Source organism: Dreissena polymorpha, chromosome 4, assembly GCF_020536995.1.
Source record: "Dreissena polymorpha isolate Duluth1 chromosome 4, UMN_Dpol_1.0, whole genome shotgun sequence".
NCBI lineage: Eukaryota > Metazoa > Mollusca > Bivalvia > Myida > Dreissenidae > Dreissena > Dreissena polymorpha.
The window spans coordinates 5,275,651-5,300,143 of record NC_068358.1 but is presented as its reverse complement, the minus strand read 5'-3'; the positions used below and the strand labels follow the sequence as shown (position 1 = coordinate 5,300,143).

At 35.9% G+C, this 24,493-nt stretch overlaps 1 protein-coding gene across 5 annotated transcripts in view; it reads right to left on the bottom strand.

Moving 5' to 3' along the window:
* Window positions 1-3,599: 3,599 nt before the first annotated feature.
* The window catches only part of LOC127879077 (CST complex subunit CTC1-like), a 43,095-nt gene continuing 22,201 nt past the window's right edge, over window positions 3,600-24,493 (bottom strand). For 3 of the 5 annotated variants that reach the window (XM_052425672.1, XM_052425673.1, XM_052425676.1), the window contains 11 exons: window positions 19,650-19,775; window positions 16,588-17,733; window positions 12,916-13,070; window positions 12,555-12,659; window positions 11,571-11,671; window positions 10,981-11,045; window positions 10,008-10,168; window positions 8,592-8,864; window positions 7,530-7,671; window positions 5,711-5,846; window positions 3,600-4,926 (listed from right to left, as the gene is read on the bottom strand). In XM_052425672.1, the coding sequence (XP_052281632.1) occupies window positions 4,799-4,926; window positions 5,711-5,846; window positions 7,530-7,671; window positions 8,592-8,864; window positions 10,008-10,168; window positions 10,981-11,045; window positions 11,571-11,671; window positions 12,555-12,659; window positions 12,916-13,070; window positions 16,588-17,733; window positions 19,650-19,775 (2,538 nt within the window). In that variant the 3' untranslated portion in view covers window positions 3,600-4,798. The remainder of the gene's footprint in view (window positions 4,927-5,710; window positions 5,847-7,529; window positions 7,672-8,591; window positions 8,865-10,007; window positions 10,169-10,980; window positions 11,046-11,570; window positions 11,672-12,554; window positions 12,660-12,915; window positions 13,071-16,587; window positions 17,734-19,649; window positions 19,776-24,493) is intronic. The other 2 variants (XM_052425675.1, XM_052425677.1) reach the window with 2 other exon arrangements.

Genomic DNA, 24,493 nt, shown 5'->3' with positions numbered 1-24,493 from the left:
AAAACTTTGTTATTTTGTGAAAGTTGCGAAATAAAAATGCTGTAGATCTACGTGTTAAACTCTATTGATGTGTTTCTTATTTATGTAATAAACTGTAAACTGTTAATGTTGTACAACATTGTTTTTTATTTGAAAGTATCGATTTAAAAATGCTGTTTTTACTAAACAGGTGTGTCATTGTGTCCATGGTGTAAAACTTTGTTATTTTGTGAAAGTTGCGAAATAAAAATGCTGTAGATCTACGTGTTAAACCCTATTGATGTGTTTCTTATTTATGCAATAAACTGTAAACTGTCAATGTTGTACAACATTGTTTTTTATTTGAAAGTATCGATTTGAAAATGCTGTTTTTACTAAACAGATGTGTCATTGTGTCCATGGTGTAAAACTTTGTTATTTTGTGAAAGTTGCGAAATAAAAATGCTGTAGATCTACGTGTTAAACTCTATTGATGTGTTTCTAATTTATGTAATCAACTGTAAACTGTCCATGTTGTACAACTTTGTTTTTCATGTGAAAGTATTGAATTACAAATGCTCTTTTTAACTAAACAGATGTGTCATTGTGTCCATGGTGTTCTACTTTGTTATTTTGTGAAGTTGTGAAATAAAAATGCTATGTTAAACTCTAATGATGTGTTTCTTATTTATGTGTTTGCATAAATAACGCGTCTCGAGCTCATTGCCAAATGAAAAGTTTGAATAAGATACGAGTTGACCATGGGACGAGTTGACCAAAATGGGGACGAGTTGACCACAGGACGAGTTGACTTGGGGACGAGTTGACTGTAAACCCAATTTGCGATTTCGTTTTTTCGATGAGATCATAACTTCTGTTCTAAGTAGCATATATAAACAACTTGTAAATAACACTCGCTAGAAAAGGTACCATATTTGTCTAAACATATTAAAACATTAATAATTGAAACAGGGCAACACAAAATAAGAAGTGCAACCATACCCGTAGCCAGGGGGGTGCGTTGGGTGCGTTCGCACCCAATCTTTTTGGACATGTAAAAAAATTGTACTATAAGTTGCATCCAACTTTATTGGACGAAAAACGGTTATTTATTTTTTCCAGGAACCAAGTGAGTCTTCGTATTTATTAAAAGCGTTAACATAATGTTTTATTCAATATGCAACCGACAGGTCACCATAAAATCATTTTTTCGATTAAGTCATTTCCAAGATAGCGCGTGATTTTCATTTACAAGTTTTAACAGTAGAATTGCTGAAATCAACAGAAGTTGTGACAGCAAAATTTTAGATCTAAGAAGCTGGTCCCTGCAAAATGGAATTGGAATCTTTGTTAAAAATATATATTTGTTTTCTGTATAATGCAAATTTATTAACCAGGAACTCTAATCCGTACACAATCGATACTTATTTATAGATATTTGATACTAAATGATTGTTTTGTATTTTTTGTCATCGTTATTAATGTCTATAACTGTATAATCATAACAAAATGTAGAAGCCTACTTATTGTGGGTTGAAATACCAGTTCAAGAACATTTTTTTGACAATGTTCTAAATGGCTGGAAAAAAAATTGATTAACTTGAATAAAAACATAATCTTATAAAAAAAGAAAATACATTTTAGATGATTATTAACGGAATGTTATGTCAGCTTCCGGAAACTTACGATACAGAAAGCTTTTTGGTTTCACTGGTCATACAAATTGTGTAAAACCGCATTTTTTTAGCATACTTGTATGGGTGCTTTCTAAATAAGCCTTGTTCCAATATCCCATTACCCTCATTACAACTAAATAGGATATATTCAAAACAAATAAATAATTAATTCTTAGCATTGGCTGCGTCTCTCTTCCAGACAGTTGATGTTATGTGCCTTCAACTGAATCTTTACTTGACTGAAATCAAATAACACCCTTCGACTATTGCTGAAGTCTACTGAGTCACTAGTTAATAACTTTGCATTATACCACGATTTATAACAAGAACGCATTGTGCACAGTATTTTCGACAGACTGAGTTGTCGTTTTGTTATATCCTGGTACAACCATTTTCGGATCTCTTAAAGTGTTTTCCAGCAAACAATATCAGCTATGCTCAAGACGTGATAATTTTTTTGTAAATATTTATGGGCAAATAAGTACATATAATTTCTTCAACGTCCTGTTATACATTGTTAAGGACTTTGAGACCACAGGGCCAGTAGTTTGTGGTTATAGGGTCTTAATGAAGCCTTGAGTGTTGTATGTTTCTGAAATTCGTTTAAAAACAGATAAATAATTTGTGAAAAATAGTAAACAAATATAAAGTAACCATATATACCATTTTGATCCCTTTATAGTATTAATGCACATTGAGAAGACCCAGTTTTGTTAATCGGTGTTTGTTGTACAATACACTTTTAGCACGTTTAGAGCAATGCTAGACCTCTGGTACTATCCATAGTAGCAGACAAACAATTGTTTTGAAAAAAAGTCAAATAATTCCATTTTATTTGCTCGATTTATAAATGGTAGAATGTTAGAATGGTAAAACACACCAATTTTATCAATATTCCAAGACTCCAATAAATAATGATATTTTATACCGTTCTTATTGTTGATTTTACATTCTATACATTTTTTGTTGCAAATGTATACATAAACAAAGTGTGTGCGCGCATGCTAATGTTGGGTTAAACACTGTATAAAATGATGTATTTCCGTGACTGATTGAAAAAGGTGGTTATTGAAAAATGTGGTGGGGTATACATGTATGTCATATCGTATTCATGTCGATCAGTCACTGAGTATGGTCAATGAAAGTGAAATTTCATATAAAATTGCTCTATAACTTCAGTCTCTAAATACAGTTAAAAAATGACCAGAATGAAGGAGTTTAAGTTTCATTTTTTTAAATTGTCTAGGGGGAGGACCTCCAAAGCCCCCGATTGCATGAGGAACATCCCCTCCCGCACATACCCCCTTCGCCACTTCGTTGCTCAATAACATTCGTCGATGGCACAAATTCGCAACCCCCTTTTCAAAATCCTGGCTACGGGCCTGGCAACCTGAGGAATTATCTGAGACAAAACCATGCTGTGAAACTTGGCATTTAACATTCGCTTAGTGACCCTGTACACTGTCGATTCGAATCATGCCCCTGACGTTATACACGAGAGGGAGTCGTTTCTTTTTTTCTGCGTAGCTGTTTAACCCAGCTCTTCACCTTAACTGACCTTTACATAAGGCCAGCAGAACCGAATAAATACGTTCAAATTGTTTAATGGATTATTCGAGAGAAATCCCCAATAACTTTGGCTACATCACTGCGTCGGTGGACAGCGTAGATGATATAGCAGTCTTCAATGTAAGGAATTCAAGACGAGTCTCTGGATGTTCATACGTAGCAAATTTTGACCAAGTTTAAATTACGCATATAAAGCTATCTCGCAGAATTTCAGGATCAGTACTCGGTCACTTAATCGTCCGGAAAAGACAAACGGACTATCGATAAACACAGATAATAACAGTATTTCTTTCAAGCTGAGAAAACAAACACTTCCGAAATAGTATAGTGTCGTGATAAGAAGGAAATCTAAGGAAGGAAATTATCTAACCACACATGCTTGCCGTACTCTGTGTGCACCTCTGGAAATCTTTATTGAAAGCCTGAATAGGCTACCGGAATTTCCCATAAATTTGCTATAAACAACACAGTTTGCCTTCAATTTTCTACGGAATATTGGGCTTAAATGTTCCATGTACAAGAAGCAACGAGATTTTTAGAGACACGTGTATGTGAAAATGGGTCTTTTCTCATATGCGGTTAGCGTAGCTATAGCTCAGCTTCGGATCTCGCAGTCTGGTCAGGAGATACCTAATGAAACCACAAAACTTAATTGTTTAGCCAACAGTGCAGCTCCTGACAACACTGTTCAATGTGTGAGATTTAGATACGCTGGCCAAAACGCCATAAGACCCATTTTCGCAAGACGCAGATATGAAAGTATTATTTGAATGTGCCAAAATAAAACTAATCAAATATTAACGTACCATATATTTTGATGGTGAAGATATAAACTCATAATAAGCCATGTGAGGACACATATGGTAACACTACATCTATCTGTAAGTTGACTAAAGGGGTCAAACATGTGACTTTCTAATGCAATGTATTTATGGTATACATTCATTTTTGTACTTTGAGAACCCTGAGATACCGTGCTTCCAAACATCAATTGCCATCTAAATGCCGTAATACTAAACTTTGCATATACAAACAAACAAGAGTACCAAATTTTCACAACATTCTCCCGTTTAAACGCTTGGGTTTCATTTATCCAGTTTGATGATTATATTAAAAAATCTAATTAAGTCCTTAGAACATTCATAGGCTCAACCATTACACTTTTTTGTAGCAAAAGAATGGTCTGACAAACCGATGGAAACGCAGGCCGACCATTGCTATTCATTAGTAAAATCCTCCCTCTTTTAAAGTGGTGTACATGATGAATACCATACACTTTGTGTGGTTTTATTAGTTTCTTTTATTATCATTAAATTTGTTTAACAAATCACAATACTGAACAGATTTTGGAACAATATGACTGGCGTTCAAAGAACACTGGACTTAATGCATGCACATTAATTGTCATCCCAGATTAAACTGTGCAGTCCGCACAGGCTAATCAAGGATGACACTTTTCAATTTTATGGAATTTGTTGTTTTAATGAGGACCCTTCTAAACGCAAATCCAATGTAGGCGGAAAGTATTGTCTCTGATAAGCCTTTGCAGGCTGCTCAGGTTTATCTGGGACTACACTTTACCCACGTGCCAATGTTCACATCTGATGTTGGATGATACTTTCTGGGCAGAACGTGCTCAGCTTTAGGCATTTCAGTTGTAGAAAGGGGAGGCACTGAGTGTTGACTCGCCCAGAGCCAGTGTCAAATTCCTTCCAAACGAAATCTGAAAATAGTACAATGTTCGAATAAAAAAATCAACCTTATTTTAAGAATTAAGCTATATTATTATCCTGTAATGAAAACAAAACCAGCCAATTTACATAATCTCAAACAAAACTTCGCTGTGTTTACTGGTGTTTGTTTGGACCAAGGCCATCATCTAGACAAACGAAAACAAAAAGAATCATTATTGATCAAATGTATTATGCAAACATGATATACACTGATACACTATTTGAAAAGTTTTGATCATTGAAAAGATGTTCCTACACTGAATCACTAGAAAGTACACATCTCAATAACAATATAAATACAACGTCGTTGTTTAAAATATGTACTTAATTATTACCTTTACATATCATATCGGTAAATAGTTTAGTAGTTTTCTTCTGTGAACAGATGATGCTCGCAAATATTTTAAAGTAATTCACGCCGAGTAAGGATCAATGAATACAATTTAGGAAAAACTTTAATGAAGTACATGTATGTGAACTTGGTTTTTGGTCAATGTTATAAACCGTCGGGTTGCTTTATAAGTGCTAAATTTTCAACCAATTACTGATCAACATTGAAAACCATTTCAGTGGAATATACAAAGTTGTAAAGATTAAAAATGATTCACAACTTGTTCTTATTGTCCATGCATATGGAAATAATTATAAAAAGGACAGAAGTGCTGGACACACAATGGGTCCTTTCATAATTGGGCTCTGATACAGATGTATGTATGTTTCAGCGCATTAAAGCACGAATAAAGACCATGTCGCAAACTTATACCGGCCACATACCCTCAGGCTCTATGGTGTTGATGTCAATTCTGGTAACACTTGGGGCCAAAAGCAAGTCCCAGGTCCGCTTCACGCTTCTGCTCTCTGACAACATGTGCACAAACTGATGTACTGGTGTCTCAAGAACAGGGCATACCTGCAGGATGAGAAAGGAACAATTATGTGGAATGCTTCGTTTTTCTGCATTAGTAAATACATTTAAACTGATTATTAGTCAATATATTATCGCCCCTTCAACACTAGCTTAGAACTGTGACTTTGGTAAATTTAACTAAAATTTTTAATGACATGAAAAAACTTTGTGAGTTCAGTACCTAGAAACATATGGTTCATTGACAACTGTTGGATTTTATGCTCTATGGCAGCAATATAAAAATATTTTTTAACAGGATTTCAATTGGAAATCATAAATTCCACATATTCATCTTATCAAACAGCTGAAATCATGGAATATCTTTTAAAATAAAAAGCAAAACTGATATTTCATTAACAGAAAACATTGAAACACTTGTGAAAACAAGAGATGTGTTTGTCAGAAACACAATGACCCCTTATGCGCCGCTTTGAATTATTTTTTTGACCTTTGACCTTGAAGGATGACCTTGACCTTGCACCACTCAAAATGTGCAGCTCCATGAGATACACATGCATGCCAAATATCAAGTTGCTATGTTAAATATTGCAAAAGTTATGAAGAAGGTTAAAGTTTTGGTTAAAGTTTTTGAATTTATTTTTTTGATCTTTGACCTTGAAGGATGACCTTGACCTTTCACCACTCAAAATGTGCAGCTCCATGAGATACACATGCATGCCAAATATCAAGTTGCTATCTTCAATATTGCAAAAGTTATGACCAAGGTTAAAGTTTTGGTTAAAGTTTTGGGACACACACACACACACATACAATGACAGACAGGCCAAAAACAATATACCCCCGATCTTTCGATCTGGGGGCATAATAACAAGTGCTGTTTGTAAAACATGCATGCCCCCCATATGGACTGTCAGTTGTAGTGGCAGCCATTGTGTGAATATGTTTTTTGTCACTGTGACCTTGACCTTTGACCTAGTGACCTGAAAATTAATAGGGGTCATCTGCCAGTCATGATCAATGTACCTATGAAGTTTCATGATCCTAGGTGTAAGCATTCTTGAGTTATCATCCGGAAACCATTTTACTATTTCTATTCACTGTGACCTTGACCTAGTGACCTGAAAATCAAAAGGGGTCATCTGCCAGTCATGATCAATGTGCCTATGAAGTTTCATGATCCTTGACGTAAGCCTTCTTGAGTTATCATCAGGAAACCATTTTACTATTTCGAGTCACTATGACCTTGACATTTGACCTAGTGACCTGAAAATCAATAGGGGTCATCTGCCAGTTATGATCAATGTACCTATGAAGTTTCATAATCCTAGGCCTAAGCATTCTTGAGTTATCATCTGACAACCATTTTACTATTTCGAGTCGCTGTGACCTTGACCTTTGACCTAGTGACCTGAAAATCAATAGGGGTCATCTGCCAGTCAATGTCAATGTACCTATGAAGTTTCATGATCCTAGGCCTAAGCGTTCTTGAGTTATCATCTGGAAACCATCTGGTGGTCGGACGGACCAACGGACTGACAGACCGACATGTGCAAAACAATATACCCCCTCTTTTTCAAGGGGGGCATAAAAAGTGTCAAACACCCTTAGACTTTTTCCAAGGGACACAAGTTTTAATCTTTAAATAGAACATAACTCAATGTGTTACTAATATAAACGTTAAAATAATAATATAATTACATATATGCATATTATGGATGTACTCACGCCTTGCACAAACACTTCTCCGACCATTGACACTTCCTGCCTCAGAGCGTTCCATTGTTCATCAGTCAGCTGAAGTAAGCTCTGTACATCGGGTCCTGTCAGGGTTACCATGGCAACACAGCTGCCATCGTCCACAACAATGCTGTAGAAAATAATTGACTTAATATAACATGGTAAATTCATTTAATTTGTGTCTTCTTATCTAATCATTCATACCATTTGTATTACTATTTACGTTAATCATGTTAAATAGATGCATTGTTGATCATAATGAATAAGACAAGCCGTGTAAAACGCATGTGAAAACCTATTCTTCTCTCAGAATTTCTAAACAAAGAGGCATAAAGAGAGTCCAAGTGGTGTAATCGGCATGTGATCCCAGTGGTGTAATCGGCATGTGATCCCTGTGGTGTAATCAACATGTGATCCCAGTGGTGTAATTGGCATGTGATCCCAGTGGTATAATCAACATGTGATCCCAGTGGGCATGGGATCTTAGGTTTTGATCTCTAAGAAGCATTCAAATGACTTTGTCTCAATATGCCATGATACTGGTTTAACCCAGGAAACAGACTCTGAGGTGCCCTAGTAAAGCACTGGGTTTTCTAACCAACAAGCTTCAATGAATAAGATATATATACATATATACAAAGAACACCAACACTGTATACATAAGAGCTGTTTGTTGAACCATTTTTCCCCTCTAGGTAAAACAAATAAAAAGGTTGATTGTATTTAAGATTGGATATATACCTCAAGGTCTATATCAGGTGATTAATGGGATATAAATCAACAATGCCTCGACAATGTGTTTTAAATTATCAAATGGTTTAATGGAAATCAACAAAAGCAAACCAATATACCCCTTCATCTTCTAAGAATGGCCGACAGGTAGTGACTTATTATGGTTTAGTGTAATTCGAACATACGTTTTACGTAATTTATACCTTGCTCTTGCAGAGTAGCCCCACAATATACCCCTTCATATTACAAGAATGACTGACAGGTAGTGACTTATTATGGTTTCGTGTAATTCAAACATCCATTTTACATATTTGATACCTTGCTCTTGCAGAGTAGTCCCATGTCTCTCCTGTGATGCATCCCGGGCTGGTACATTGCCCTCCCACTATCAGACTGGTGCAAGTGCCGCAGGTACATTTCAAGGACACCTTGGGGACACGGATGACGTCACATGCACACCTGTACACCTGACTTGTGTACACCTGACTTGTGCAAGACTGTGTCCATATATCGGACAGAAATACCAGAGGCAGAGCAGAGGCCTGGGCTGGAATATCATTCTTGACATTGTCCCTTGAGGAAAACGCTAATCTGTGAATATATTTAGCCCTTAATCACTTGAAGATACCATGCCATGAACAAATGTGAACAATTAAAAAATATTTATAAATTCAACATTATCAAACAGATCATTTTGATAGTTAATTTTTGTATAGACCATCAAGTGCTTGGTCGTAAGAAAACAAATACAACCCAACTGAACTACCATAAAGGAGACCTTAAAATGAGTAGATGCATACATTCTTATTGAGTATATAATGTGTTTCAAAGAAAAACAGTGGTAACAAGTAATTGAACAAACCATTGTTGTGAAAAAAACACATAAATGAGCAAACTAGTAAAGTGACAGAAACAAATCAACCTCTTATATGTAACAAGACTGTTGCAAAGCAATACAGTCCCCTACTGGCTCCACCATTGTCAGAAATTCCACCATTGTCTGAATTTTTTTGATTTTTTTTATTATTTGTTGCCATAGCAACCAGAACACAATGAAATGACGTGCATAATGTCCATATTGCCATCTGTCCATGTTTCAAGTTTCAAGAAAAAATATTAAGAACTTTTAAAAGTTATTGCAGGATTCAGAAAACCACCATTTTCAGAAGTATTTCTAGTATATTTGTTGCCATAGCAACCAAAATTTTTGATGTAGGAACACAATGAAATGACGTGCATAATGTCCATATTGCCATCTATCCATGTTTCAAGTTTCATGAAAAAATATTAAGAACTTTTAAAGTTATCGCAGGATCCAGAAAAGTGACTGACTGACAGACAGACAGAGCGCAAACCATAAGTCCCCTCCGGTGAAACCGGTAGGACACAAAAAGCAAAAATACACAACATACATGAGGGTCATAACGTCTTTGATGTGTTTACCTGATTTCAAGGTAAATTAATTGTCTATGACTTGACCTAGTGACCCAGTTTGAGACCCCACTAGATTTACATTGGAATATTAACCTTAATATTGTCACGATAAACATTCTGGCCTTGATTCATCAAGAGTTGCTGGACAAAAATGACCCAGATTTGATACAGTTTCATCCAAATTAGATAAAGAATTTTGCTTTTAGAGTGATAACAAGCTAACCACCATGCATAGTGATAAAAAAGCTCACCCAGGAAAGCTAAAAATAGATTTGAAAATCAATATTTTTTTCCATGTACCTATCACTTTGAAAGCAGAGTATTCGTACACTTGAAAACTGTACATATCTGCAGTAGACATTTCCATTCTTTGCAACCTTCCTCTCCACATTGTAGAATGCAGCCCGACTGCCCGGGATCAGACCTGCGGGGCATCTGGCATCTCTTTCATTCACATACAACTGAAATCGTTTGAAAATATGAGCCTTGCTCTGAGAAAACTGAACTTAATGCATGTGCGTAAAGTGTCATCCCAGATTAGACTGTGCAGTCCGCACAGGCTAATCAGGGACGACACTTTCCGCCTTAACTTGACTGCACAGGCTAATCTGGGACTACACTTTACGCACATGCATTACGCCCAGTTTTCTCAGAACGCGGCTCATATACTAGCTTAAGCCCTATTGATCCATTGACATGCTTCAAAAACATAGAAAAAAGGACCACAATACGACAATACATGCCAAATTACAAACCTCTGGGCTTAAAGGTTCCAGAGAAATTTAAAGTTTTTACTCATTCATTTATGAAAAAACAGAAACCTCTAAGGCTGGACAAACTTTGAATAGGTATGATTTGAAGACATTTTGGTAGAGGACCATAAGATGTAAAGCACCAAATATTAAATCAATGAAAAAGTGATTCAGGGTAAAAGATTTTCAGTTATTTGCTAGTGAAGTAATATAAATCGTGTGACTCTTGGGCACAGCAAGTATTGATTTAAATCATGAACAAATATGCTAGAGGATCACCATACACAAACTCATGTCAAATACCGGACCAGTCCGCCTAGCGGTTGCATTGAAGATAATATTATTTATAACTGTATACGCATATGGAAAAAAAGTGAACCATAGGGCTGGGCCAATTTAAACATTGAGCAATTCATGCTATGGTGAGCTAAAACAAAACAATATTCAATGTAATAGGTCATAAGGAAAATGACAGATTCAAAAGTGGACTGGACATTGCATGGTTTGCAAAATGGTATTACCCAGATTTTTTTGTTTTCATGAAGAATGTCCTCCACTAGAAGTCGTGCACATTGCTGTGGAACACCTGTAATACATTTGCAATGAATATCAGATAAACACTTAAAAACAAGCCATGTGTCAATAGGACACAGATGTTTCCACACGTTTATCTTGGTGGTTGGGAGACTGGTATTTAAATGACACATCGTCTTATGATGCTTTACATTTGCGCCAAGTAATAAAAAAATCCATTTATAAATATTAAGTATGTCTGAGACAGGAATTTTCACAATTTGACCTCTGAATGTCAATTTCAAGAAGTTTTAAAGCAAATTTGGACCTCTGATCTCTTAGTGTAATATTGACTTTAAGGTGAAAACATATATAAACTGATATTTAATATGCTAACCCCAGTATGTTTTCAGGAGCTATTCCCCATTGAGTTTTTGATCATTTTTGTTATTCATCTAAGATTTCACAAAAATAAAAACATACAGAGACGTTCAACAATTCAGCATATGAATCCCAAATTAATGCAAATATGATCAACATGAATCAGATGGTCTGGTTTAGATAAGCTATAAGATACATCAGTTATAGTTCCCCCCACCTGCTGATGACCAAGTGTCCTTGTGTGAGGATTCCCTATCTGGTGAAGTGGTCATCCTTCGCACTACCAGCCCTTCAAAGTTCACTATTCCAATCTGAAATCTAAAGAGAACTCAGAGGTTCATACATGAATAAGTAAACACATTAAACAAGAGATTGCCAAGCAATATTGTCCCCTACCGTTCAAACTCCACCATTGTCAGTAATGTTTATATATATTATTTGTTGCCATAGCAACCAGAATTCTTGATGTAGGAACAAAATGAAATGACGTGCATAATCTCCATATTGCCATCTATCCATGTTTTAAGTTTCATAAAAAAATATGAAGAACTTTTAAAGTTATCGCAGGATCCAGAAAAGTGTGACGGACAGGCAGACAGACTGACAGACGGAGCGCAAACCATAAGTCCCCTACGGTTTCACCGGAAGGGAACAAAAAATTGACGCCAGCTTTGTGAATGTTTATGTATATTCTGTTCCATCATTCAGAATCTATAAATTAACATAAACCTACCACTACATGTATTTAAAAGTTATTATGATCTTTACAATATTGTGTACAATATTTTATACTTTGCCCCCTTGGTGCAAAAAGGTACCATGTGACATTATAATAAGAAGGCATATGGCACCTTTTTGCACCCATGGGAAGAATTATATACATGTATATCATAAGGATTCTTGTTCTATGGAAAACACATAATAAGAATAAAGATGTATATATAAGTATATAAAATTATAAACACATAGGATAGCTTGTTTATCAAGGTCAATCAGTAATCTACAATTTGTAGTATTACTTAGTATTTCTTGATACATGGCAGATAGGCCCAACATCAACAAGATATGAATGATTTGTTGAAACAATAATCTAGCTTGGCTGCTGCTTATATCTTTTTTTTATTTACAATAGTTGTATGATAGATGGTCTATTGATGGAAAGATAACATGTCAATGACCATTAAGTAACAGTTGTAATTACCCTTGTTGCAAGACAGCAGTTAAGGAAGACAGTGTATCCCATGGGGACCAAGTCCCCTGCCATGTTTCACATACATCTGCTGCTGAATTCACAGACAGAAGTATCCTAAAATTGAGAAAGTAATTGCATTTGAGTCCGTATGGAATATGAACTTTAATTGACTGCTTGAAAAATGCGGTCTGGCACAGAAAAGCAAATACAAGAAAAATCGGTTAAATTCAATAAGAACATCACTGTCATATGCAAGTAGTGTTAAAAACTATCTTAGACAACTATTTTTTTAAAAACCAAGCAATTTTTATTTTGTTCTTTTTTTGTCAAGTTACATAAGGAAACTAACATGAGGTCAACACTTTCTCACCTTGTTTTGCTTTTAACTGCCATCTTCTGTATCTTCACATTGGAAATGTTCATGGCAAACAAGGGAGCTGACTTCGCTGCAACAAAGTTTAGGAACATGCCAGGATATATGACACCGTAATGACGGAGTAGTGGCCCTTCAAACAGCAAGCACACCTGAAATATATTCCGACGATAAATCGTTTAAGTATTAAATTCAAAACATTAATTCTATCAAATTATTGTAAAACAAGGGACAAAATTGTCACAAAACCAGGTTTTCAATATAAAACAAGAGATGTGTTTGTCAGAAACACAATGCCCCCTAATGCGCCGCTTTTTTCTTTTGACCTTTGACCTTGAAGGATGACCTTGACCTTTCACCACTCAAAATGTGCAGCTCCATGAGATACACATGCATGCCAAATATCAAGTTGCTATGTTCAATATTTCAAAAGTTATTGCAAAACTTTACTGTAAGGTTAAAGCTTTGGGACAGAATGACAGACAGACAGGCCAAAAACAATATGCCCCCGATCATTCCATCCGGGGGCATACAAAGTTATGAAAATTTATGTTTGTTATTTTTTGACTTTTGACCTTGAAAGTTGACCCTGACCTTTCACCACTCAAAATGAGCAACTCCACGAGAAGTAAGTAAGAGATTGAATGGAGAAATGAACATTTTTTTTATATTTTGACCTTTGACCTTGAAAGATGACCTTGACCTTTCACCACACAAAATGTGCAGCTCCACTAGATACATATGCATGCCAAATATGAAGTTGCTGTGTTCAATTTTAAACAAGAGATGTGTTTGTCAGAAACACAATGCCCCCAATTGTGCCGCTTTGAAGCCATAAATTTGACCTTTGACCTTGAAGGATGACCTTGACCTTTCACCACTCAAAATGTGCAGCTCCATGAGATACACATGCATGCCAATATCAAGTTGCTATCTTCAATATACAAAAGTTATTGCAAAACTTTAACCAAGGTTAAAGTTTTGTGACACACTGACTGACTGACTGGCTGGCTGGCTGGCTGGCAGGCAGGCAGGCAGGCAGGCAGGCAGGCAGGCAGGCAGGCAGGCAGGCAGGCAGGCAGGCAGGCAGGCAGGCAGGCAGGCAGGCAGGCAGGCAGGCAGGCAGGCAGGCAGGCAGGCAGGCAGGCAGACAGACAGACAGACAGACAGACAGACAGACAGACAGACAGACAGACAGACAGGCCAAAAACAATATACCCCTGATCTTTCGATCCGAGGGCATAAAAAGTTATGATAAAACGAAGGTTAAAGTTTTAGGAAAGAAAAACACAATGATATTTGACCTTGACTTTTCACCACTCAAAATGAGCAGCTCAATGAGATACACATGCATGGTAAATATCAAGTTGGTATGTTCAATATTGCCAAAGGTATCAAACTTAAACCAAGGTTAAAGTTTTGGACAGGCAGGCAGGCAGGCAGGGAGGCAGACAGACAGACAGGACAAAAACAATATACCCAGATCTATCGATATTGGGGGCATAACAAAAGTCTGATAAAGGGAGACAACTACAACTCAAAATGTGCATTGCTACTGATTGTAAATCACAGTTACCCCCCTTGTTTAAAAATAAATCTTATTATCTATTTTTAGTTGTGGCGACTTTGACCTTGGAGAAATCTATGTAATTCTTTTGCGCGACACACCATCCAATGATGGTGAACAAATGTGCCAAATGATTTTAAAATCTGACAATGAATGATATAGTTATGGCCCAGCAAGCTCCTTTATGGCCATTTTTGACCTTTGAACTCAAAGTGTGACCTTGTCCTTGGAGAAATGACTTAATTCTTTCGTGCGACACACTGTCCAATGATGGTGAACAAATGTGCCAAATGATTTTAAAATCTGACAATGAACCACATAGTTATGGCCCGGACAAGCTTGTTCCGCCCGCCCGCCAGCCAGCCCGCCCGCATTTGCCAATCTAATAACCAGTTTCTTCCTTTGGAAAACCTGGTTAAAAATAATTATTCAAAGACAATAAGTCTCTGAAAAGAGTGATGTAGCTAAAAAGCCTCACAACAAGAGCTGTCAGAGGACAGCGCGCTCAAATATTCAAGTGATTGACAGTATAATGTAAGCCATCATGAAGAGGGGGGGGGGGGGTATAATGTGGGTTTGTGGTCATTTAATAGATGATCTTTCAAAAATAAGGAAAACAAAAAAAAAATTGGGGGGGGGGGGCGGGGGATTCTGGGGGATGGTTTGGGTGGAGTGCATTGTGGTATGTCAGGTAAGTGTTGTTGTGTCAAAGTATGAAACAAATGTGATCATAAATAAAGAAGTTATGGCAATTTAAGCAAAATGTTCAAATATCTAAGTATAAAAGGGGCCATAATTCTGTCAAAATGCTTGATACAGTTGTCTGCTCTTGTTTATAGATTGGGGTCATGTTGGTAAAGAAGTATGTAAAACATAAAAGCAATATGTCAAAGGACATAGGAAATAATTGGGGTGGTACGCAAACTTTAACATAGATTTATCAATAATATGCATATTCTAAGTATAAAAGGGGCAATAATTCTGTCAAACTGCTTGATAAAGTTGTCTGCTCTTGTTTATAGATTGGGGTCATGTTGGTAAAGAAGTATGCAAAATATAAAAGCAATATGTCAAAGGACATAGGAAATATTTGGGGTAGTATGCAAACTTTTACATTTGCACGCTAACGCTAACACCGCGGTGAGTCGGATAGCTCCACTATATATATTTCATATATAATAGTCGAGCTAAGAAAGTGCATGTCCACTCTAAAACAAGTGCATATCACATTTCATTGAATTTAGATAATTTTTTCCAGAGATTTTGCAGGGAAACAAAAATAACTGTTGGTTGCAGGATCATTTCTCGTTTCACATGTTCTTTTTAAACATAACCTTTATTTATATAATTAATATAATATCTAAAATGAAGACAGATGATGTACCGTACTATGTCATGTTAATGCAAGCCATTATGATCTAATACAAGTTACAAAAGGGAAAAAAATAAATAAGCAAAACCTTTAAAGGAATTATAATGCTGTACTTAAAGCAGGTATCTATGATGTTATTTTTTTCAAACAGATAACAATTGACAAAAAACAACTAGAATAAAAGTTCATTACCATAACTAACAACAAACAAAAAAAGAGTTTACAATTTCAAATAATGTTTGTCTCCACAGACCAAATTCATTGATGCCGAAAAAGCATGAACACTGTTGGAGAATCTTGATTAATCTGCGCATATTTATTTATGTGACACATATATGTTCAGAAGATTTGTGGTTGTGCTACTGGTATAAGTTAAGGTTTCACTATCTGCATATAAAACATTTGATTTATCGTATTCATACCATGGGTAGATATTTAATTGATTTTATTTAATATTCCTCTTCATGTGTTGTTTTAAGATTGCAAAAATATAAAATGTTGACATCAAAATCGTATTGACCCAGTTTAGGATACTCAGCATGCAATTCTAAGCACAACCACATTTTAATTGTAAAAAACAAGCTTTTAAGCAATTTGTATGATTTAACATTTAAAGGAAAGATGATCTTTATGCAAAACAGCTTCAGATTAAAATAATGGATGACATTGAAAAATTTATTTAACTTTGTGAACTTCGATTTAATGGTGTTTTTTGTTATTTGTTTTTTACCTTGAAATTATTGGAACCAACAAAGAGAGCACAATCCATTACAAAGTGATGTATTGTCTCTTTCATCTTTCCAAATTTTTCTGAAATGAAATTTCCCTTACTTTCCACCATCACACTAGCCTCAAGGAGCCCACAGATCTTGTTAATATCCAATTCATTGCACTTTTCACCTGAGAACTTTGACTGTGACTTTCTTCTGCTATAAATCCTCACTTTATCTGCTGGTTCCATCAGGTCAGAACTCCCCTTCTCATGCTCTTTCTCAAATGCCTCTGTATCTATCTCATCAGGTTTAGACACTACATCTTTAGCATGCTGTTTTGTACAGTCAGCCTTAGCTGGTTTAACAGTGTCTGTCAGACCAGCGTCATTAGTGTGGCTGGGCGGTCTGCCAGAACAGGACAACTGTCTACAAAACACAAACCCACCACCAGCTCTTTCATGCTTATGTAACACGCCTTGACCTTGGCCACCACTGCAAGTATTTAACGTATTAGTTGCTGCAAATTGACACACACTGCTGTTAAACTTCTGATCATTTGCAATATCTGATGGTTTATATTTTATATCAGAACAACCAACATTATTTTCATTGCTCATCAGTTCTGCACTAGAACAACTCCTTTTCACTGTGGAGCATTTTTCCTTCCCGAAATCGCAAACCATTCCAGTTTTGAGCAAATCTAATACTAAATACCTATAAGAGCTACTGTATTCCAGTGCAGATGTAGAAGGCATACATTTCTTAATCAAAGTTTTATTTGTCCTAGGTTCAGTAACCAAATAAAAATTCCTAACACAAACAACTTTTCCCTGGCAACACTGGTGGGCATAGCAACAAGGAAATGTTTGACCATATGTCCTAGACGAACAACAACACCCATCAAAACATGAATGTTTCAATACAGCTCTATCCAGACCGCTGTCATCAGAATCACCCCCATCTATGCTTTCAGTTTCAATGCCCGTATCCATGTCTATGTTGACAGTCTGTGTGTTGTGCACACATTCTGTTGATGTTGCCATTGACAATGATGCTGTTGGGTTGCTATGGATACAGCATGTCACCACATCAAGGGCACCTGTTGCATCACATAGCAGGAGCTGACCAGTTTCTTCTGATGTCTTCAGTAGGCCTAATAAACACTGAAACAAAATATACATGTTTGAATGATAAGATCTCCAAATGATTAAGGGATAGTTTTAATGTGAGTGAAATTGAAAGCGATTGAATGCTGTTACAGACAATTTTATTTAATGGAATTGATCACAGTTTTATAAGATTTATACATTATACTCAACCAGCGAAACAACACAAATGACCAACATCAATGCATATTACAGAATGTTGCATATCCCTCCAAAGAATATGCTTGTCAGGGGGCTCTACTTTACTTTAATAAAAAAATTATCAGTATAACTAAGTGTTGACAAGTTTGTCTTCCAAAGTTCAAAAGCAGAATTGAAAATTCATGACCTCTGACCTTGAATTGTGACCTTTGTTTTTCACCTAGAATTAAACATGACACATCCTAGCGTAATCAAAGGAGAAATAATTCAACATAATCTTAGATTAAATTATTCTAATGTATCACAAAACACATAACAGAAATTTAACTTAACAAGGGCTGTTTGTAAAACATGCATGCCCCCCATATGGGTTGTCAATTGTAGTGGCAGCCATTGTGTGAATACGTTTTTTGGCACTGTGACCTTGACCTTTGACCTAGTGACCTGAAAATCAATAGGGGTCATCTGCGAGTCATGATCAATGTACCTATGAAGTTTCATGATCCTAGGCGTAAGCTATCTTAAGTTATCATCTGCAAACCATTTTACTGTGCCAAGTCATCGTGACCTTGACCTTTGACCTAGTGACCTGAAAATCAATAGGGGTCATCTGCGAGTCATGATCAATGTACCTATGAAGTTTCATGATCCTAGGCATAAGCGTTCTTGAGTTATCATCCGGAAACCATTTTACTATTTCGGGTCACCTTGACCTTTGACCTAGTGACCTGAAAATCAATAGGGTCATCTGTGAGTCATGATCAATGTACCTATAGTGTTTCATGATCCAAGGCCTAAGCGTTCTCGAGGTATCATCCGGAAACCATTTGGTGGGACGGACATACGGACGGACGGACCGACGTGCAAAACAATATACCCGCTCTTCTTCGAAAGGGGGCATAAATATTGAAAATTGCCTTTGACACAGGACTTTCACTAAAGATAAAAAAGAATGATACACTACATATCATATGAAATGGGGATTAATAATCAAGAAAATATCAACCTCCACTAAGACATAAAAGTTACATTAAACAATCATTCGCTGACTTTGATGTTGACTTTTATCTTTCAAAAAGGGGCCTAGGACTTGCCTGCTGTCCAGTGACTGGTCATGAAGAATAATTATCCAACGCTATACAAAAATCAACCCAGGCATGTTAGAGTAACAGAGTAAAAATAATCATTTATGACCCCTGACAATAAATGGTGACCTTGATTTTTACCAAGAAGCATCGGAGTTGTATGCAACAAATCATTTGGTCAATAAAAATAGTTATCTAATACAAAAATCCTTCTTCAAGGCATGTTGATTTAATGAATCTAAAGTATATTACTTTTGACCTTGGTGTGTGACCTTGACCTTTGACCTTGTTATGGGGAATGACAATCTCAAGTAATAGTTACATGTATATCCTCTCATGAAAGTTATAGAGTTTAATACGAATCAAGACAGATTTAACCACCCTACCACCAACAGAATGACAGTGGGAGGCATTACAATGTGGCTATTACAGCAGTTTTAAAGCATATGTAAACTAAAAGATGAACATAAGCAATACTTTAAACACACCAATCAAAACACTGCTTTAAGTTTAAAGTTACATATTTAAGCTATGCAAATTATTGATCCAATATGGTAGTGAGAAAACACAGAAGTAAACTCGAATAAGGCTGAAATGTGAACTGAAAAAGTGTATGCATTATTTATATACATAAAGCAAATACAACAGAATGTCATTACTGACTGGTGTGAAGAATTAGACACATGCCTGACTACCAAAGCGCTTGACACCATGATGCCAATCTGATGTGGGAGGTTTCATACTTGAGGGAATAAAGTCTGAGTCCCATGGTACCTGAAGAAGGTCTTTGATGCAGACAAAGCCAAACTCCGGCTGAAAAAACAACACATTAACATAAAATATTTTTGGAACTGGATCTGAACAGTCGAATTCGGGACAACACTTTCCACCTTAACTGGATCTGAACAGTCAAATTTGGGACAACACTTTCCACCTTAACTGGATCTGAACAGTCAAATTTGGGACAACACTTTCCACCTTAACTAGATCTGAACAGTCAAATTCGGGACAACACTTTCCACCTTAACTAGATCTGAACAGTCAAATTTGGGACAACACTTTCCACCTTAACTAGATCTGAACAGTCGAATTTGGGACAACACTTTCCACCTTAACTAGATCTGAACAGTCAAATTTGGGACAACACTTTCCACCTTAACTAGATCTGAACAGTCAAATTTGGGACAACACTTTCCACCTTAACTAGATCTGAACAAGCGAATTTGGGACAACACTTTCCACCTTAACTGGATCTGAACAGTCGAATTTGGGACAACACTTTCCACCTTAACTGGATCTGAACAGTCAAATTTGGGACAACACTTTCCACCTTAACTAGATCTGAACAAGCGAATTTGGGACGATACTTTATGCACATACATTCAGTCACGTTTTTCAACAGCTCAATTGCAACAAACATAGGTTTGCATCATCTTCCTGTTTGCCTAAGGTTGTTTTTTAACAGTTTTAAGTAAACTGCAAGGATGTTCATGCTTGTACCTGCCACTGTAACCCAAAATTTTCCAACTTAATCAGTGATTGATAGCCTGCTTCAACGAGTGGTATAAATCACTTAAAACATTTTTAAGTTGTGCTTTGCACAAGAAAAGTACATTATGTTGTTATGTTAAGAACAAAAACAAACAAGCAAGGGCAAAAACTACTATTGACAGAGTTATGGTTCTTTCAACCTGCACTTAATAATATTATCCTTTATAAATATATAAAGTTTAATGTTATTTCCTTCAATAACATTGAATTTATGGTTGTCACATTGTAAAAAGGGTAACAACTCTGTTTATCCTGAAGAGAATAATAGTTCTTATGCTCAAACTTTGTTTAAGATATCTATGAATACATGGAGGTTCATTTAAATTTAATGTGTGTAGAGTTATGCTCAAGGCAAAAAATGGGCAATGCAAAAATACACAAATGGCAATAATTCCAAAAATACTAATAACAAAGTTGTGGTGCTTGTTCTCTTTTATTTCTTCTAATGTCCTCTATAAGTGAACACAATTTTTTTCAAATACCTACCTTACCACAGAAATAAAACAAGAGGGCCTGAAAGGCCCAATGTCGCTCATCTGAGATAAAAAGAAATGACCTGTTCTTTGCAGCCCAAGATAGCAATGGAACAAATGTTCTAACCAAGTATCATGAAGAATGAACAACAAACTGCCCCTTGGCGGCCATGTTTTTTTAACAGTCCTGAACCATTTTTTAGCTCTTCCAAGATATGTCCAAATTTCATGAAGATTGGGAAAAAAATGTGTCTTCTAGACTGTTCACATGTTGTCACTATATACATATAAAGAAAACTGTCCTACTCCCTGGCGGCCATGTTTTTTCACTGATCACGACAATTTTCAAATTCGTCCGAGACATCCACATAACTAATATTTTGACAAAATTTGATGATGATTAGGCAAAACATGTGACTTCTAGAGTGTTCACAAGCTTTTTTACTATATAAATATAAGGAAAAAGACCTCCCCTGGCGGCCATGCTTTTATACCGATCCAAACCATTATCGAACTCAACTGGCCTATCCAGGTGTGGTAGTGCGGTCTCTTTCGCTTAAGCAAATGAACCGGTCACAGGACAGTTACAACTTATGTTACTTTGTAAGCACTTATGTAATGCGGAAATATTTATTTTACAAACTCTTATTTCCGGTCAGGATGAATATACTGACTGGTTGTAATTCAATTAACTAAAAGCGTTCAGTCAGGGACGCCTAAATACACTCAAAGAATTTATTTATAAGTGAAAACCAAGGCAGCTTAAACAATAACAACTAATTTTTATTCCAAGAACTCGGAAAATGAAGAACAGTGACAGAAAATTAAGAACAGGTTCAAGCAAAGTCTAAAGCATCTAAGCATCATTACAAAAATGAACAACATACAGCGAATACCTTAATGAATGTAAAAAGAAGTTCAAAATCTGTCAAAAAACTGATATAAATATAAGTAACTGTTAGTCTAGAAAGTGCTTCAAAAGTCTAGTTTACAAAATGGGTCTAATTTAATCTAAAGAACAATATTTATGGAGATTAGGAAACTTCAGTGAATCAAATGTAAAAATAAGAAAAAAATACTACAGTTATTGAAATAGAATAGAGTCTTTCTTATTAAGAAAATGCCAAATAAAAATATTCTAAATAATAAAAATAATTTAGAAAATAATGCCAAAATGTCTTGATGGTGGTGTTAAAAATAATTTAGAGTTTAATTATTTCCAAATTCCACCCTTTTTCAAGAGCTGTGAACTTTTCAAGAAAGCATCAAGAGGTGTTCAAATAAGCCCAAACAGCTTATGTTATACAGTTCAGAAGAGATCAATGGCAGAGTTAATTTTCCCTCAGAACAGTGCATTTATCAATATCTTCCCAAATTCCAGAGCAGAACTAAAAATAGATTACTGAAAAAGGTTAAACAAGGGAGATAAATACTGCATCAGGGGTGTGATTGAGGCAAAGTCAGAGGGGAGGAAAATTCTGTTGACTGATTTTGACTACGCGAATGGCGCGCATAACGAAACGACAAACATAAAAACAGACATTAAAATAAACAACTTTTTGAACTTCATAACAATATTTCTTTATAAAAACCTGTTAAAATTCACATTTAACATACTGAGGATGCAAAGTAAACTGTTAAGTAAGTATTTAGTGTGATCAATAGCAGCAGTTTTTCAATGTATTGAATTACAGTTAATATACTAAATATAAACAAACACACTTGAGTGTTCTTCTGGTGTTAATGATGTATTAACTGAGTTAACTTAATATATTTAATTTGTTTACCTTTCAATATCTTGCATTTCACATCTTCACTCAGTTCAAAGCTATTTCAGTTAACTGAACAGCGTGACAAACATAATAAAGCAGAATATGCATATGAATCTGATTATACACAGACCCACAGACATATAAAAATCAAATCATGTTTGTCTATTTCCATGTTCGAACGATACTCTTCTAAATTGTTTTACTTCTCGAGTAGACAAAACTCCAATTTGCAAACACTGGTTTCCGTGACACAAATTCAGTGGGCACATTTCTTAACAAAATATGTGTTGCTTGTATCTAAAACGTGGTCTTTTTTTGACAAACACATTTCATTATTCCTATCAGACTAGGTGATGTCAGTCGTTTATTCGATTGCTATTTGTTATTTCAATAATCTTAATTTTCTCTTCACAACGGCGCCATTTGCAAACAAATCACAGAGCGCATTTTAAGAACACGATTTTAATTGGAAGATTGGAAAACGACAGCCAATTATATGGCTCGTTTTAAAAATGCTTAGGCAGAATCTACCAGTGTAAAATGCGGAGAGATTTCGCGGGCCGCGGATATTTCGGGCCACTTATGAAATACGTCCGCGGAATCGGTGGTAGCCCCTCTCCCCCACATTTTTTAAAACCAATTTATGCAAATCTCAGAAGTGACATCCGGGACAACCCGCAGATTCGCGGAAAAATCACACCCCTGTGCATAAATACTGTAAAATCATATACATGTTGTCTTTCTTTCAGTTATCTCTTAGTTGAAAGGCTTATCATAAGTGTTAATGACTAAAACAGTTATGTTAACCATGAAAATTCTGTGTTATGAAAAATTACATAACACAGTTAATGTCACATAATATTGACATAATAAAACCAAACTTTACTACACAGGAAACCAATGTTCTGACCAAATTTCATGAAGATTGAGCAAACTAGAAAGTTAACAAGATTTTACTATAGCTATATATAGCCATATAAGGAAAAATGCCCCGCCCCTTGGCAGCCATGTTTTTCAAGCCAAGGTTACCATTTTTGAACTCATCCAAGATATCATTGGGACAAATCATCTGAGCAAGTTTCATGAAGAGCGGAAAATAAATGTGGCCTCTAGAGTGTTAACAAGGTTTTACTATAGCCATATAAGGAAAAATGCCCAGCCCCCTGGCGGCCATGTTTTTCAACCAACGGACATCATTTTCGAACTCGTCTAAGATATCATTGGGATGAATCTTCTGACCAAGTTTTATGAGGATCGGACAATAAATGTGGCCTCTAGAGTGTTAATAAGATTTTGCTATAGCCATATATAGCCATATAAGGAAAAATGCCTCGCCCCTTGGCAGCCATGTTTTTCAAGCAAACGTAACCATTTTCGAACTCATCCAAGATATAATTGAAACCAATCTTCTGACCAAATTTCATGAAGATAGGACAATAAATGTGGCCTCTAGAGAGTGAACAAGGCAAATGTTGACGTCGCACAATGCAAGACGGACAACGGACGACGGACAAAAGGCGATCACAAAAGCTTACCATGAGCAGGTTGTGCTCAGGTGAGCTATAAAAGTACAAGAAAAAAGACTAAAAGACAATGAGTCTGTCAATCCTGAAAAAAGTTATGGTTTTTGTACTTTGATTCCCTACAGCCCTCTCTCTATCAGTATATGAGGTTTCATTTGAATAAATTTGATATTTGTTGAATAATGCTTCACAAAGAAGGATGTACTGAGAGA